Source organism: Typopeltis vanoorti, chromosome 5, assembly GCF_054136105.1.
Source record: "Typopeltis vanoorti isolate ZY-2024b chromosome 5, IOZ_Tvanoo_1.0, whole genome shotgun sequence".
Taxonomy (NCBI): Eukaryota; Metazoa; Arthropoda; class Arachnida; order Uropygi; family Thelyphonidae; genus Typopeltis; species Typopeltis vanoorti.
In genome coordinates, this window is record NC_143553.1 from 38,835,516 (window position 1) to 38,850,842 (window position 15,327).

Below are 15,327 nucleotides of genomic sequence, written 5' to 3' on the forward strand. Positions count from 1 at the left end.
CTTGCTCCACTGTCGTAAATTTTCTACACGACTTATACACTCTATTTGGAGCCCATGACTTGTCCTGATCTGCAATTTTTACATCAAAGTATGCAAAGTACACTTTCTTAACAAAATCAGTGATATTTGTCCTTTGACTGGGAACAGTAAAGCTGTCACAAATGTAGCAGAAGGAATCTACACTACTGACACAATTTCGAGTAGTAGACATGATGTATTTTCTTCACTGCCGACTAACATGCAATTAACAAGACAAAAAAAAAAAAAAAAAAACAGAGACTTTATTGAAACGTTATAAGCACTCATCATACGTTCACGATCGATTAACAATTGACTGATTTCGATCGTTCTTTGTCCGCTATGACACATATAGCATTCATTTGTTTTAGGCAGTTGTCATCGCCTACTTTTCATCACCTAAATGTATTAGGTCGGTTATCGGCCTCTCTTGCATTCAAAGCGCCAGTACGTGCCGTTGCAGGTTCTTACGCATTTATTCGTTTACTAACAAGCAAGAGCAGTGAGCGCTCCGATTCTGATCTGCCCACAATAATGATGTTTACAAAGAAGATAATGTCATTTTTGAAATAACAGAAAATAGACAGAACAATCTTTTAAAGAAATTAAAAACGGAAAAATCAGCTGGAATAGATAAGACATATCTAAAAAATAGAATATAATAGAATATATCAAAAAAAAAGTCTAATCATTCATATTAATACATCAATTATTCAGATGTGGTCACACCAAATGTATATTTTTTGTTTTTGCTTTTCCACCCTAAAGAAATGATTTCTCGTATTATCAATCATACACACCTCCTCCTGCACCTTTGAGTGTGGCACCTATCTTGCACTGGTGTACATCTCTGAGAAATGCTACGTCGTCTCACAGTCCTATCAGTTGGAGATGGCACTGTGTGGTCCCATGATGCAGGTGGAAGAGACAGTGGAGAGGAGGCTGACAGTTCAACTACACCACCATGAGATGCCAAAGATACACGACGCCGTTTCCTGCTGGGACTTTCACTCTTAGTAGTAAAATATCAAAAATAAATAAATAAATAAATAAAAGCAAGTTTACAGACTATAAACATTTACAGTTAATGACTGTGAAAGTTGCAAAGAAATATTATTTCAGTTTACTTACTACAAGTGAATGATTATATATATATATATATATATATATATATATATATATATCTAACATAGCAACACTGCGAGCTTCCGTAGCTCAGTCAGTATAGATGATGCCCTTTTGACAGAAAGACCTGAATTCGATTCCCACCCATGACGTGAGGAACCTTTATATGGTCTCTTTCGACTAAATTTGAGTTAGCCGGTCTCATACAGAGATAGAGGGCTTTTTTTCACACAGAAATTCGGGTTTTCCATCCCTCAGAACAGGCGAGTAGGACACACACAATTTACAGAGAAGAATACTTAGAGGCATAGGGGACTGCCTTATCCTCATATTATTGTTGGGAAGTTCAAGAATACTTGGAAGGCTATGAGCACTTAAGTGCCTGTTAAAGTCACTGATGGATGGATGAATAGTAACATTGTCATAAAAATCACACTGATTGAAATTACTACATATCTTTGTCTTTCTATGGTATTGTAAATATTAAGTATACATTTTACTCCTAGTGTCCAAAATCACCATGTAGATGAGTAATCATCATTATAAAAAAAAAAAAAAATACACACACACACACACACACAAACATGAGGGGGGGGGGGTGTCTGGAAAATTCTGATAAACACCTAGAACAAAAATATTAAAGCAACTGATATAACTGCAAGAAAGAACATATCTCAAAACCCTTCAACCCCCATGTTTCGTCAAATTGTAATCATTTGTTCTTTTTCTTTTAGGATATATAAGGCATAAAATTAAACAATTTTTGCTCTAGGTGTTTAACAGAACTTTCCAGATCCTTCCCCTCATATATATATAAAGTAGCCACAACTTGCTACCATGATAAAGTAATCCTCAGGGAGCTATAAAAATACTGAACATGTATTTGATGTTTATTATTTGTTATAAGTTTTCTTAGCTTGTACATTATTGTAAATATAATCACTGTACTAATAGCAGCCATGTTGTAATTCGAGCTTCACTTTGTGTGCTAGAATAGCTATTGTCTGGAAATGGACAAGGCGAGAGAGAAGTAGGAAAGAAGAAAAGAAATAAGAGAGGCAAGTTGAATTCTGCAATCTCAGAAGATTTATTATATATGTATATACTTAAGGCTTTGATTCTTCAGGGTGCTTAAGAGTCAAAGGCTAGATAACTGGGAGAGGACCTTCACATAGCCTTTTAAGGAACAGGGAGAACTAATCAGGGCTTTAACCTCATGTCCACTCCTCACCTTTTCATGGTGTATCCAATTTGTAAGTATCTCTCTAGATACTGAAAAAATGAGGTCAGGCTGGTAATTTGGGATTCAGTTGAACACTGTGTATTTTTATTAGCCGAAAACAAAATAACATAATGGCACAACATAACAGAATTTTATTACAGCTAGGATACCACATCAAGCTAAACAACACCTCGATTGTTTTCACCAAGGAACTAAGATGATGATGAGCAAAAAGCTACTGGAAAAAAATCCCAACTCAACACCAACGGATTTCAAGACTGGCAACCATCAACATAAGAAACATTAATGGAAAAGAAATGAAACTAGTAGAAGAATTGAATAAGTAACAGATCGACATAATAAGCATTAGTGAAACAAAGAAGACAAAAATGGCAAAATCTTTCTGAGCAACAAATACAAGATGTTATATTCAGGCAATAACAATCAGAAAAAGAAATAGCTATAGTATTCAACACTAAATAAAATGATAATCTTCTTGAATTGCAGGCAATATCAAGTAAAGCATTGTGGACAAGCATCAGAATGGGAAAGTGGATAATGAGACTTATCTGTGCCTATGGTCCAACAGAAAGTTCTTTTAAAGAAGTGGAGGAATTTTCTGAAGCATTAGAGAAGGCAGCTGACACAAATAAAAAGGGAAAATTGGTCTTTATGAAGTTTATATTCCCCATGGCTTGTATTATTCTTTTTTCTTTTTTTTTAATAATACTGGCAAAAAAAAATGTAAAAAGGCCATCATCATTGCCAAACTCACAAAAATAGCAGATAAATTTAATACTCATGTACACAAATTTAATGATGCTAGTGAGATGATACAACATCTGACTCAGTGTAATAAAAAAACCAAGGCCTGGTATTGAATCAATTCTGGGCAACATACATAAGAGATCTACCCATGACATCAACAATGACCCATGCTCATATTTTGTGAAATGCATGAAACGTCTGCTGCATGTTGAATGAATTAAGAAATGACTGTTGCATAGTGATACTCTGTCAACCCAGAGAGCTATGCTGGTGGTTGCTTAGCAACCGGCAGGGACATCCAAGCCAGTCAGGTCTCATCTGGGTAGGAGCCAGAATATCCATGTATTGGCATGAGGCTGAAGATATGCAATATCACCAAAGGGCTCGTGTCTGGACAGCTATTTGGCATGACTGAATCAGCGTTACTGGCAATAGCTCTGTGATAGAGAAGGCAAGGTGAAACCACTCTACTATTTTCCTATTACGACCATAGCCACAATGAAGAATGATGATAAGAATAGGGCAGCTACCAGCCTGGCAAACCAAGGTAGTACATCCTCCAGGCAACGAGGAGAAAGGATTGTGCACTCCCAATCTCAACACCACTGTCATTCAAAAAAAAACTGATACCTTTCTCAGCCACAATCCAACTATGATCAAAAAGCACCAATTAAGGAAAATTACATGTACCGGTACTTGGAATGTACAAGAATATGGATTACTACATACAGGCAAACCGTACATAGTGCAAAATGAAATGAAAAGACTAAACATTGATATACTAGGAATTTCAGAAACATACTGGAAAAACAAGTGGCACTTTACATTACAACCAGGCAATACCATTTATTTTGCTAAACATGATTCTATAAGCAGAAACAGAGTAGCAATGTCAAAAAAAAATTATGTGCAAATAAGTGTTGAGCTGCAAACCCTATCAATGATGGGATAATTTCCTTAAGGATTGACTGAAATCCAATATCAATCACACTGTTATAAATTTATGCCCCTATAACCAGTGGTGAGCTGTAAGGGACTTGTGCAAGCCCTTTGTTAAATTTTTCTCAAATTTGCGAGCCCCTTGTTCTGCTTGTTTACTTTTTTTTTTCAAAAAAAAAATTTTTTTTTGAAACATATTAAGCGACAAACTCATACAGTAACACTAACAAAAATTAGTCTATTCAGCAGTGTATAGATTATTTGGAATTATTGTTTCAGCTCCTTTATAACGAATGCGCCCAAGTTTGAAAATAAAATAAGCGCATGCTATCTTTACCCTTCTGATAGCCAATCGTATGGTAAAACCAGTAGCCAATCAAATATTTTATAAAAGATTATAAAAGATTTCATTCTTATTATATTTTGATAGTTAAAAAATGTTTTTCTTATGTAAGATAAATTAACACAGTTGATTTTGCAAATATTTCATGTTTAGATCATGAAATATTTGTTTAAAAATTATAGTCTTTAGAGGTTGGTTGTCTTCTCATACTTTTTAACTGGAATTTGTACATAAGCTGTATTAATAACAGTTTTTGTGTGAAATGCGGCTTTTTTTTTGCTATACGATGCGAGCCGTTTGTGAAAATTTCTCATAGCTCACCACTGCCTACAACTGATGCAGACAAAGAGACCACTGACCTCTTCTACAGAGGATCTGAATTTTACCCATAGATGCAATACCGAAAAGAGGCATTTTGATCATTAAAGGTGATTTCAATGCAAAAGTTGAAAAAGGATAGAAGACAGTACAGGACAATACAGTCCTGGCGATCTCATGGAGTGGGCACCCAGAATGAAAGAGGTGAAAGACTGATTGACTTTTGTCTAGAAAGAAAACTTACAATTACAGATAGAAGACCACAACAATACAGTCCTGGGGATCTCATGGAGTGAGCACCCAAAATGAAAGAGGTGAAAGACTGATTGACTTCTGTATAGAAAGAGAACTTACAGTTACTAACACCTTCTCTGAGCAACACAAACGGAGACTATACACCTGGAGGTCGCCTACAGACAGAACAAGGAATCAAATTGATTACATCCTTATTAACAAAAGATAGAGGTCGATGATGAAAAATGTTAAAGCATTTCCCAGAGCTGATTATTATGGCTCTGATCACCAACTCCTCATTGCTGATATGAAAATACGTTTAAAAATAAATAACATAGCCACCCAGATTAGACTTCACAGGAATTACTGAGACATATAGCATTAAAGTTAAAAAATAAATTTCTAGAACTAGGGAATTACACCAATGAAATGACCCCAAAACCAAAATAATATTACTCGAAACTGTAAAATCAAGTTGCCCAAAAATCCAGAATCAACACACCCTGGATACCGAATGAAACTCTGAAACAAGTCGAGAATAGAAAAGAACTAAAGTCAAAAGAACTTTCAATGGAAGATGATAGGCAGATCTATAGTTATCCAAGCTCATCAAAAAACTTTGCATTAAAGATAAAAACAACGTTATGAACAACATATGTAGAGAAATTGAAGATCACTCAAATCAAATTAAAACCAAAGACCTATTTAGCAAAATAAGTGTTGAATAGAAATTTTAAACCAAAGTATTCCAGTATAGCCGATGTCAAATCGTATTCTTACTGACCCAACAGACATCCTTAATAGATGGTAAAACTATTGCTCAATCTATACAAAGATAATTCATTCTCATTCGATAAAGCAAACACCAGAGACTTCCATAAGGAACCTTGCATTTTAAAAGAAGAGGTTGAAGAAGCTCTAAAAAACAAAACTCAGAAAATGGAAAACCCCAGGCCATGACCAAATACCAAATAAGCTTCTCACATGTCTAGGACTCACAGGAATTGAAATCACTATAAAATTTGTAATAAAATCTGGGAGACATGAGATTAGCCTGATGATTGGGTAAAAATCCATTTTTATCCTAATACACATAAACAGAAATGTCAACGAATGCAATAATTATAGAACTATAGCCTTGATGTCATATGTAAGCAAAATTCTTCTCTATATTATTAAAGAAAGAATTAAACAATATATTGAGCAACAACTTTCTGCAGAAAGCAACATAATTGCTTTCCTGGAAATTAAATCAGCTTGTGCTCTGAGAGAATACAGAGCAAAAATTTAAGAAAGCAAAACACTGTATATAACTATTTAAACAAAAAGCAGGTTTTAGAAAAGGACGTCAAACCAGAGATCAAATTTCTAATTTAAAGCACTTGGTTAAAAAGGCTCAAGGAAATATTCCCTTGTACATGTACTTCATTGATTATGCCCAAGCATTTGACTATGTCAGCGGGAGGACCCGTGGAAAATACTAAGTGAAATGGGAATCCCCAGAACACTTGACACATCTTTTAAACACAACTCTAAGAGAGATATCAGGCTTCAATGAAGATGGATAGAAAAACATCTCAGCGTTCAACGTTGAGAAAGATGTGAGACAAGGATGTATACTCATCCCCTGATCTATACAATCTTTATGGAGAATACATTATGAGAAAGGAACTTAACATACATGATAGTGGGTTCTCAGTTGGAGATAAAAAGATAAATAATCTTAGACATGCTGGCAATACCGTTCTTATTGCCAGCAGCAAAGGAGAAATGAAGTCCGTCATTAAAAGAGTTGAATGGGAAAAAGACTGATATATCGTTTAAGAATTAATCGTGATAAAACAAAATACATGGCCATAGATGCAAATGACAATTTCGCCCACCACATTTACTTTCAGAAGGTGGATGAATTCATTTACCTTGGTACTGTAATAAGCACCGAGAAAATTAAAACAATCACCATGCCGAAGTCAGCAATGGTGCAATTGCAGAAAATATGGAAAAAGAGAAACATTTCTATCACCACTAAATCAAGACTGGTCAACAGCTTGATGTGCTTACACAAAGCAAACTTTGTTTGCTTACACACTTGGATAAGGGATTAAACTAAATTTATTATAGTTTAACCAAGTGGGAAAAAACTACCAACATCTTTCTCTAAATCCAGAGTAATTTAATAATAAGGTGAGACACCTTTTGGCAACTATGACTTCTCCATTGCTTCCATCATAGTATCACCCACATATCCAACAAAGTTATTAAACTGCTACCCCGAAAGGCCATCGTACATCTTACAACAATAATAAATGCTATGTTCAGGTTTAAGTACTTTCCCTCTGCATAGAAGTTGGCAGATGTAGTTCCTATATATACAAGCCTGGCAAGGATCCTCAGCAGCCTCAAAGTTATCACCCCATAAGTCTGATTTCTATGGGCAAAATAGCAGAAAAAGCTATCCTTTCCAGAATTCAACTTTCGGTAAAAAAATTAAACATCCTTCCTTCAGAACAGTTTGGTTTTGCCAGTTTCACAGTACCACCCAACAAATTCATAGACTAATCGAATTCATTACCACAAGTTACAAATGGCACCAATACACTGGAGAGTTCTTCTTGACTTAGAAAAGGCGTTCGACAAATTATGGCACTTTGGACTACTATACAAGTTGATTTTAGCTGTCATTCCATTAGATCTAGTCCAAATTATAAAGTCATTTCTTAGTGGCAGACGAATGCAAGTCAAACTAAATGATATATTATCTACCCAGCGATGAATCTTGGCAGGAGTGCCTCAAGGGTCCCTACTGGCACTGATACTTTTCACGATTTACATGGCAGACATTCCGCACAATCCAATGTCATCTATCATTGCCCTATACGCAGACAACACAGCTATACTAACCACTATTAAACCGCACCTTGTCACCAAGAAACTGCAAGAAAACCTGCAGAGATTAGGGCACTGGTTCTCGGAATAGAGATTGCAAGTAAACCCTCAGAAGAGTATCGCCATGCTCTTCACTAAAAACTCCATATCTCCCAAAGATGACATCTTCCTATTTGATATCAAGATTCTCTGGAAAGGAAGCCAAATATCTGGGTGTACTGCTGGGCAGAAAACTAACCTTCAGTCCACATATAAAAGCCTCATGTACAAAAGCATCAAAAATCATTGCACAGCTTTACCTTCTTATCAATAGGAATAGCAAGCTGGATACCAAAATAAAACTGCTCCTTTATCAGTTGATGATTCGACTAATTATTACTTATGCATCCCCAGCCTGGAGCCACACCTCAAGTACAAATATCCCCAAACTACAGAGAGTGCAAAACAAATGTCTCCGCATTTGTTTTCTGATATACCATGGTGCGTTTAAGATCAAACAAATGATCTTAAACGCACCATGGTATATCAGAAATGTCCAACTCCAGCTGGATACAAATATCCCCTACATCTACTCTTTCCTGCAGTCTTCAGCAGTAAAGTTCTTCTCAGCATCCTCTTCACATCCAAATGAATTAGTGCAACAAGCAGCAAATTATGATGAAACAGACTTCTCCAAATATAGGAGACCCAAGGCCATCCTACTTCCAAATGAAGATCTTTAAATTGCACCCACTCAGGGAGCACTTAGCTCATAAACTTTTCCCTACACAGCAACCTTATCAGATAGCAGGGATTATAAAAGCATTTTGCTTCACCCTTATAGTCAGCAACGTCTTAGTATCACCACCTGTGGGTCTGGCTCCCACCGACGAGACCTCAATAAAGGTTGAAACCGGTCTGGGTAGTGGCCCTTCCCTTAATGCATAGCATTATACATGTCCGCAAGGAGATGTGCTTTGCATTATGGGAGATACTAAGACAAGGAGTGATGAAAGCTCAGTCCACCTTTACCACGAGTTGCCTCAGTCCTGAAGATACTTCAGGCGCAAACTTTGTTTGCTTACACTTGATAAAGGATTAAACTAAATTTATTATAGTCTAACCAAGTGGGAAAAACTTTCACTATGCAGGTATACTTGAGAAGAAAATAAGAAAAATTGAAAAATGGGTGATTTGAGGAGAGTAAGCTAAGTCAGGATCAATTTTCACTTTAATACAAATAGCTGAGAAACCTTGAGAATACAACAAGGATCTATATTTAAGTTTTGTACATTTGGAAAAGGTATATGATTAGGTGTAAAAAATCTCAATTGCTTTAGTTGTTGTGGTCATTTTTTTTTTACAGTATATGCTGAGTGAAAAATTAATTAAAGGATTATATTTTTGTTGTATGATAAAGTAGTTTTTAAAAAAATATGTCATTGCATTTATTAATACAATTGTATATATTAGTACAGGAAAACCTCGCTAAATGCAAATTCGATATGCACGATAATCAGTTAGCGCAATTGAGTGAAATGATGATATTCTCCACTTTTTACTATTTAATCAGTTAGTGCGATTTTTTTTTACATTATGCAAAATTCTTTGTCGCCAATCTGCAGTGAGCAGAGGCACTTGTCAATGTAGCAGCCAGTGGGCAATGGTTAGCGACACTCAGCAGTTGACTCAAAGCTATCATCGCAAGCACACGTGCAAACTCTCTTCTCTTGCTCAATCACTTTTCCTTCATTTTGCTTTAATTTGGATACCTATAAGGCATTATTACATTCAATCATTGATATGGAAAAGAGATAGTGATAAAGAAAGTGGCAGTAATAAAAAGAGAAGAAAAGTAATTACGTTAGAGGAAAAGCTAAGAAACTTGATTGATTCCCATTCAGAAACAGTTAAGTGAGAATGATCTCCTTCAACTAGAAGAACAGCATGCATATGAAGAATATGATGAGAAGTGCGAACAAGAAGAAAATGTTACGACTAAGAAACTAACTGCAAAATAACTTGAGCTAGTTTTCAATCACATTGAGCATACTAAGAAAATTTTGTTTCATGCTGATCCTAATATGGAACGAAGTTTCGAAGTCCACTGAAATCTTGATAAAGCGATCACCAATTATAACAAATTGCATGACAAGATGAAAAGCTGAGCACGATTCAAATATCTTTACTTAAATTTTTTTGTAAAAAAAGTAGCTCAATCTAGTTTAGACATTAAATAAAATTGTAAGCAATTGATTTTATTAACTTTGATGATTTTATCCTCTAATATAGCTTATAATTTTTTTTTTTTTTTCAAATTTACACTTACTGATGGATGAATTATAATTATTCCTATTGTTTATTGTATTCACTTAGAGCACATTAATTGATGGATTAATTAATCATGTTAAGTGAAGTTTTCCTGTATTATCGGATTGATATGCTATACTGTCCTTCAATTATTAATTTCACAGGTCTTTCTTGGAGGATAGTTAAAGATGAATATAAAAACTTTTCAGAGATTTAGAGAACTTAACTTGGTACTAAGATAAAAGGAGACTGAAATGTAATTAAGTAGTTAAAATTGCTTCCATATGTTGTAATCCTTAGGAATTCGCATAGAAATAATGATGTACATTATATTATTGTATGCCTGTTTATAGTGGTGTTTGTATGTGACACTATTACTTACAATGTGTGAGCACTAGTAATGGCAGTCATTTTGTCACTTGAGTTTTGCTTTGAATCTTGGCAATGGGTATGCGCATTAGTTCTTTCTTGGAATAGTCATCACTGAGTAACAAGAATGCTAGCTAGTAAAGAGTAGGCAAGCAAGGAAGGAGAGCAAAAAGAACTACCAAGTTAAGTTTTCTAATCTCTGAAAAGTTTTTATATTCATCTTTAACTACTCTCCAAGAAGGAACTGTGAAATTAATAATTGAAGGACAGTATAACATATCAAACCTTTATAGATTAATGAGAATATTTTGTGCCTAAAGAAAAGCAATATACGTTATATATTGTGATGTATGTTACAAAGAGCAAGATAGAATCTGCAATAAAGTTCTTTTTATTGGAAGCGTATTTGGAACTACTCAGTGATCATTCTTTATGCCTACTTCAGAAAAATGAAAGAAGGATGTTTTTAAGGAAACTTGCTTACTGAAAGAAGATATATGTAACTACAATAGTTAAATGCAATCTTTTAACTTTGACTGTATTCTAAGGAATCTGAGAGATAAGGCAGAGTGAATGAATGAGCAAAAATAATAAAATAAGTGCTATGAAGGAAGTACTCATATGGTCAAGTGAAACTGCAGAACTTTCAACCAAATGCAGTGTTCAGTTTTTTTGTACAGTATTCGATGTTATTCTTCAGAAATGCATTTTAACTATAAGAGTCAGAGGTAAAAAACACTCCACAGGAATGCCATCTGGATATTTATGGTACTCTAAGTAGAAAAAGCTACCACAAACCTCAAATGTTGAAAGGCAGCTGGAGTAGATGATATTCGACCAAAAATGTTAAAATATGGGGGTATAAGTTTTACAGTAGTGCCACCGCATTCAGTAGGCATGGTCAGAGGGTCAAATTCCAGATGCTTGAAGTAGAACACTCATAGTACCCATCTACAAAAAGGGAAATAAAATTGAATGCGAGAATTGTTGCAGAGAAATTTCTCTACTAAGTATACCTGGTAAGATTTATGCAAGTCGTCATCATCATCATACGTATCAAGGATTTAGGACTAGTATGGCCTGTTCCGGCCTTAGAAGTCATCGTTGAATCGTTTAAGAGGACGTCCTGGTTTTCTTTTTCCTAATGGCTTGTACTTTAAGGCTTGTTTTGGTATGCAAGTATTCTTGAGAAACAGCTAAGAAAAATTTGTGGTGGAGAAGCCTGGAGAAGAACAAGCCTGGTTCAGGCCAAACAGAAGTTGTGAAGATCAGATTTTCACTTTATGACAAATTGTTGAGAAATCATGGGACTATAACAAGGATGGGTATTTAAGTTTTGTAGACCTGAAAAAGGCATATGACGAGATGCCAAGAGAAAAGCTATTCAAAATGCTCCAGTTATATGGTGTAAATGAGATTTTATATCAAGTAATACATAGTCTCTATTTGAGTTGTAAATCAGCAATTAGAACTGAAAGAGGTACAGTTTGATGTAAAATCAGGTGTGCAACAAGGGTATACATCATCTCCACTGTTATTCATCATCTAATATGGATCACATTATGAAAGAAAGGAAAGCAGTATTAAACCAGATATCAAAATATGTTAATCATAGCTTTTTGCTTTATGCCAATGATGTTATACTACTAAATAAATCCAAGACAAGTTTGAAGGATTCCCAGACTAAATTGAATAATTGTTGTAATAGAAATAGTATGAAGGTCAGGTATAACAAGACAAAGGCAATGAAAATAGGCAGAAACATTGAAAACATCAACAGTATCCTGAATGTTGAACCTGTAAAATCAGGTTGCAATAGGTAAAACATTTCAGCTACTTACGCACAATTTTTAGTGAAGATGGCAAACTAAATTTGGAAATAGACAACAGAATTAACAGAGCTGGTGTGGTAAGAAGTCAACTGAAAAAATTATGTGGAATAAGAGAGAGATTAGTCAAAACACTGAACTAGTTGTATACAAAGATAAAGTTCAAACAAATTTTAACTTATGGATTTGAGAGCTAGTCAACTGAATAAAATTATGTGGAATAAGAGAGAGATTAGGCAAAACACTGAACTAGCTCTATACAAAGATAAAGTTCAAACAAATTTTAACTTATGGATTTGAGAGCTGGGTTAGTAATAAAACTCTTGATCAAAGACTAGAGACCACAGATATGAGACTCCTGAGAAAAATTAAAGGACTGAACAGGTGACATCAATGGCAGTATCATATTAAAAATGAGAATATCAGGAAAGACCTTGCCATTATTAACATTCAGGAATGTGTTAGTAGAGCTAATATCAGGTGGTATAGTCACTTAAACAGAATGGCAGAGGAAAGATTAGCAAAGTAAGTGTTCTTTGCCAGGATGGCAGGAAAAAGACTCAGAGGAAGACCAGCATGTAGGTGGATTGATACAGTAAAAATTGCCATAGAAAACAGAAATATAAAATCTGATAATATTTTAATGTTGACAGATAACAGACTAATCAGAGGAAAATTGATAGGAAGTTAGTAATGATGTAGCTTTTCATGTAGTACTATCATAAGATCCTGTAAACCCCCTGAGGTTATATGTCAGGAATTTGATGATGATGAAAGTGAAAGAATTTTGATGAGTCTTATTGAGTAATTCTTAGAATGGCCATTTAATTATTCTTTATAAGTATTAAAAGTAGTAAATTAACTTCTACTACTTTTAATATGTAGCTTTTCATGTAGTACTATCATAAGATCCTGTAAACCCCTGAGGTTATATGTCAGGAATTTGATAATGATGATTAGTCAAAGTGAAAGAATTTTGAAGAGTCTTATTGAATAATTCTTAGAATGGCCATTTAATTATTCTTTAAAAGTATTAAAAGTAGTAAATTAACTTCTAACTTCTTAATTCTATAAGGAATGTCAGATCTCCTTATAGAGATAGTGAATTACCTTTAAATACAGAATTTGTATGTATTGCATATTTATATTTGTTTACAGAAAATATTTCATTATTTTTATAATTGAGCTTCGTTCTTTGAATATATACATGTTGATTTTTGAAATCAATGCACCATCACAGATACAAATCTGAAACATTCTAACCAACTATCATATAAAATAATTATTATATATATATATATATATATATCATTATCGATACTCTGCAACTAACTTTAATACATAGGTTGGATATAGGTGGGGAATAACATGGACAATCGAGCTTCAAATATAACAAAGGTGACAAGAGAAAATCTGTTCAAAAGAGTAGTTATATGATGTAAATAGAACTATATCATGCAATACATATAGTCCATATATGAGTTGTAAGAAGTAAGTGGTTTGATAGTAAATAAACTGTGAGACAAGTAGATCACTATATGGATGTCAGGAGAGTTTATATGCTGAACTACATCTGACAAACTCAGGAGTTTGTCATCATTTGGTACTATCTTTGGTTTCATGGTATGAATGGGAAGCTTTGAAAAGATGTTTAAATGATGCTCTATCTGAATATGTCCCTAGAGTTCAAATAAAAAACATGATGGCAGTCAAATGTATGCGCAATCAATTTTATTAAGCAAAAGAACCATAAGAAGGTGATTTGGAAGGAATATCATGACAATAAGAGTGAGTGGAGTTAAAAATATACAAAGCATGGGTCAGAAATTTATGAATGTTGTACAGAAAGCTAAGTTGAAGTATGAAAAGAAGTTGGCTGTGCAGGATAAAGTCAACCTGCACAGAAGAATAAATATATTTAATTAATGCAGACAGTACCCTTATATCAGAAGCAGATGCAACAGCTCAAATAACATATGCTCACTTCGCAAAATCTATGAACTTGATATATGTAACATTATGCAGTGATACCACTGGCACTGGATGAAGAAATTGCATTCGAAAGTTGAAGAGCTGTTGCATAACCTGAACAAGAATTCGGCAACAGGGACTGTTGGGATATCAGCACATATGTTAAAGGAAGGTTCAGCCAAACTGGGTAGGTCCTTGATATGTTTGTATAATTTGAGTCTTAGGCTCAGGAAATATCTTACAGAAATGGAAATAATGCATGATAATCCCATTGCATAAGTGTGTGTCTAACTATCAACTTATCAGTATCTCTGGAGGATTGTGAAGATTTTAGAGACATTAGTATGAAAGTGCATATAATAATGGATGGAAAAATAAGCTATATTTTGCAGGGATGATTCCACAGGAATCGAAATAATGTATGATAATCCCATTGCATAAGTGTGTGTGTGTCTAACCATCCACCTATCAATATCTCTGGAGTGATTGTGAAGATTTTAGAGCCATTAGTAAGAACTTGTATATAGTAATAGGTGGACAAAGAAGCTGTGCTTTGCAGGGAATAGAATAGGGAGGTCATGTCTAAGCAATCTGCTCTTATTTTATAATAATATTTCAGCTGTGATGGATGAAGGGAATGGATACACTACGATACTGCTGGACTTTGCTAAGGAATTTAATAGGATATCACATGAAAAGTTGTTGCATAAACTCAAGAACATGGGATTAAAATATAAACTATAGGCTTGATAAGTGGGTGGCTGGTAGAAAGGTATTACAAAGTGGTATATGAATCTACCAGATTTAAGGTGACTGGTGGAGTGCCCCAGGGATCAGTTCCTGGACCACTGTTGTTAAATCTAAATATCAATAACACTTCAATTGTTTGCTAATGACACAAAGATAAATGAAATCAGAGATGAATACAGCATTTACAGGGTGATTTGAATAGGCTGGAAGTGTGAGCAAACAATAATGGCTGTTAATTCAATGTTAGTAAATATACAGTTATAAAA

The 15,327-nt window shown here is 34.5% G+C and overlaps 1 protein-coding gene across 1 annotated transcript in view; it reads right to left on the reverse strand.

The window, feature by feature from the left end:
- Positions 1-15,327, reverse strand: part of LOC150106327 (E3 ubiquitin-protein ligase RNF38-like) — a 280,906-nt gene that overhangs the window by 199,782 nt on the left and 65,797 nt on the right. Inside the window, exon 4 of the mRNA XM_090393082.1 lies at positions 819-1,030. Coding sequence (XP_090249208.1) covers positions 819-1,030 — 212 coding nt within the window. The remainder of the gene's footprint in view (positions 1-818; positions 1,031-15,327) is intronic.